The 2,500-nt window shown below is 44.0% G+C and overlaps 1 protein-coding gene and 1 long non-coding RNA gene across 10 annotated transcripts in view; one reads left to right on the top strand and one right to left on the bottom strand.

Annotated features, from left to right (window-relative positions):
- LOC139745785 (uncharacterized) overlaps positions 1–2,500 on the bottom strand; it is a 583,323-nt gene that overhangs the window by 472,762 nt on the left and 108,061 nt on the right. The gene's annotated exons all lie outside the window — the stretch shown is intronic.
- The window catches only part of LOC139745784 (nephrin-like), a 407,506-nt gene that overhangs the window by 393,110 nt on the left and 11,896 nt on the right, over positions 1–2,500 (top strand). For all 9 annotated transcript variants that reach the window (XR_011711951.1, XR_011711954.1, XR_011711950.1 and 6 more), the window contains exon 10: positions 2,098–2,257. Coding sequence is in view for 4 of the 9 variants with exons in the window: in XM_071656322.1 (XP_071512423.1) it covers positions 2,098–2,257 (160 nt within the window). In the remaining 5 variants the exon portion in view is untranslated. The remainder of the gene's footprint in view (positions 1–2,097; positions 2,258–2,500) is intronic.

Here is a 2,500-nt window from a genome sequence, read left to right as displayed (position 1 = left end):
ATATAAACAAAACTAGTTTAATTACACTGCGGATATATTTTTTTTTTGCCAATTTACTGAAAACATATTGACACCAGGTCAATCATCTCGAAAATGATTTATTTAGAGAACAATCATTGAAAATTTGAAACCATTTCGTTTTTCTCTCTTTTTCGGACAGAATCAGGGAAAATTTCTTACTCCCGTGACTCATCATACGTCTACCAGTGTCAACATTATCACCAACACCTCGTTTTCTTATTTTCTTTGACACGGGTAGATGGACCGTATGGGTTCCTGGGCCCTAATTGGACTCGCCTATTACCCTCCTTTGTCTAGGTATTGTACCTACTGTACGCTCTATGCTTGCCTCCACGTACTCCTTGTTATAATATATATATATATATATATATATATATATATATATATATGGGGATAGGGGATTAAGAATACTTCCCACGTATTCCCTGCGTGTCGTAGAAGGCGACTAAAAGGGGAGGGAGCGGGGGGGGGGGGGGGGGGGGGGGGGGCTGGAAATCCTCCCCTCTCGTTTCTTTTTAATTTTCCAAAAGGAGGAAACAGAGAAGGGGGCCAGGTGAGGATATTCCCTCAAAGGCCCAGTCCTCTGTTCTTAACGCTACCTCGCTAACGCGGGAAATGGCGAATAGTTAAAAGAAAAAAACATATCTTTTTCACATAATGTCTTGAAATTCATGTCGTGAATTCATCAGGCAACAGGAGTCATGCGAGTGTCATGTGTACCATGTATATAACTCTGAAGTGTCCCCACACACACACACACACACACCACACACACACACACACACGGTGTATTTCTGTCCTGTTTGAGGAAAAGCAGCTGGACGCCTTGGCCTTCCTTCGCCTCTGAAACGTAACATTTGCATGTGTTTAAAATGATGTTGATTACCCTCGTTTACTCTGGGTTTTATTTGCATATACTTAAAGTCCCTTTCGGTCCTAAGGCAACAGAGGTGATACGTAAGACTATTATATATATATATATATATATATATATATATATATATATATATATATATATATATATATATATATATTAACCTTCCTACGTATTTCCTGCGTGTCGTAGAAGCGACTAAAAGGGGAGGGAGCGAGGGGGCTGGAGATTCTCCCTTCCCGTGTTTTTAACTTTTCCAAAAAAAAATAAAGGAACACAGAAGGGGGCCAAGTGAGGATATTCTCTCTAAGGCTCAGTCCTCTGTTCTTATCGCTACCCCGCTAACGCGGGAAGTGGCGAATATGTATTCAAAACTGTGAGGAGAAGGTAATACTCTCATTAACCTCACAACCATACTTATTCTCACTCTTCCCCACCTCACGAAACCTGCCCCACCTCGCTCTCCTCATTGGTCCTTGGCTAACAAGTGAGAACGCCTAAACCCCTCCTCCCTCATCCAAAGTCGTCCCTATCACCCAGAGAGAGAGAGAGAGAGAGAGAGAGAGAGAGAGAGAGAGAGAGAGAGAGACAGACAGACATACATACGCTGGGTCACGCACTAATGAGACAGCCATTAGAGTTACCGAGACATGAGGGGCCAAGGAGCTGAGCCCCTGAGTGAGAATTTAACCCGGGGGAACCTCCCAAAAAAAGCCCCGGGATAATTAATGAGGGGGGAAACGTACGGGGGGTCTATGTGAGTTAATGAGTTATATGGAAGAAGGTGTGTTTTGTTAAATAGTCCAAGGGAGTGAGTACAGGTCATGTGTAGATGATGAATTAAGCCTCGAGTTAATGAGGAAGGGTTGATCTCGTCTTAAATTGGTGCTGTGAATCTCTCTCTCATATATATATATATATATATATATATATATATATATATATATATATATATATATATATATATATATATATATAAACTGACATAAGAAGGCGCCTAAGATGGGAGGGAGCGGGACGGGCTGGAAATCCTCCCTTCCTGTATTACTCTCCTGAAGAAGGAACAGAGCGAGGAGCCAAGAGAGGACTTTTTCCCCCTTCTATGGCTCTTGTCACCTGTTCTTAACGGTACCTCGCTCACGTAGGAAATGGCGACACACACACACACAAGACTGACCGTGCCAATCATCTTGCTCCTACAGGGTTTGCAAGTGCAGCCGAACAAGACAGCTGGGGTCGTGGTGACGAGATCGAAACTCAAGCTTACCTTCGTGGAGCGCCAGCAGGCTGGGCTCTACACCTGCGTCGCCTCTAACTCCATCGGCGCGGGCGACAGCCAACCCCTCGTCCTTACAATAAAGTGTAAGTAGAGTTGGTGAATTGGTTTAAGTACGAGCCGCAGTGGTGAAGTGTGTGTGTGTGTGTGGAGGCACAACCTCCATTTCAAGATGGCCAGTTGTATGTCATGGTAGTAATCTACTCCTCACACGGGGCGGTACGGGTCAACCTCTCCCTCCCTCTCTACGAGGTGTCATTATGAGCTTCTTGGAATCTGGGTGAAAGAAAATCTTGTCCAGAACTAATGAACGGGCGATTCTGTGGTCC

This window comes from Panulirus ornatus, chromosome 62, assembly GCF_036320965.1.
Source record: "Panulirus ornatus isolate Po-2019 chromosome 62, ASM3632096v1, whole genome shotgun sequence".
Classification (NCBI taxonomy): Eukaryota; Metazoa; Arthropoda; class Malacostraca; order Decapoda; family Palinuridae; genus Panulirus; species Panulirus ornatus.
Note: the sequence above shows the minus strand (reverse complement) of the source record. Positions and strands in the feature narration are given on the sequence as shown.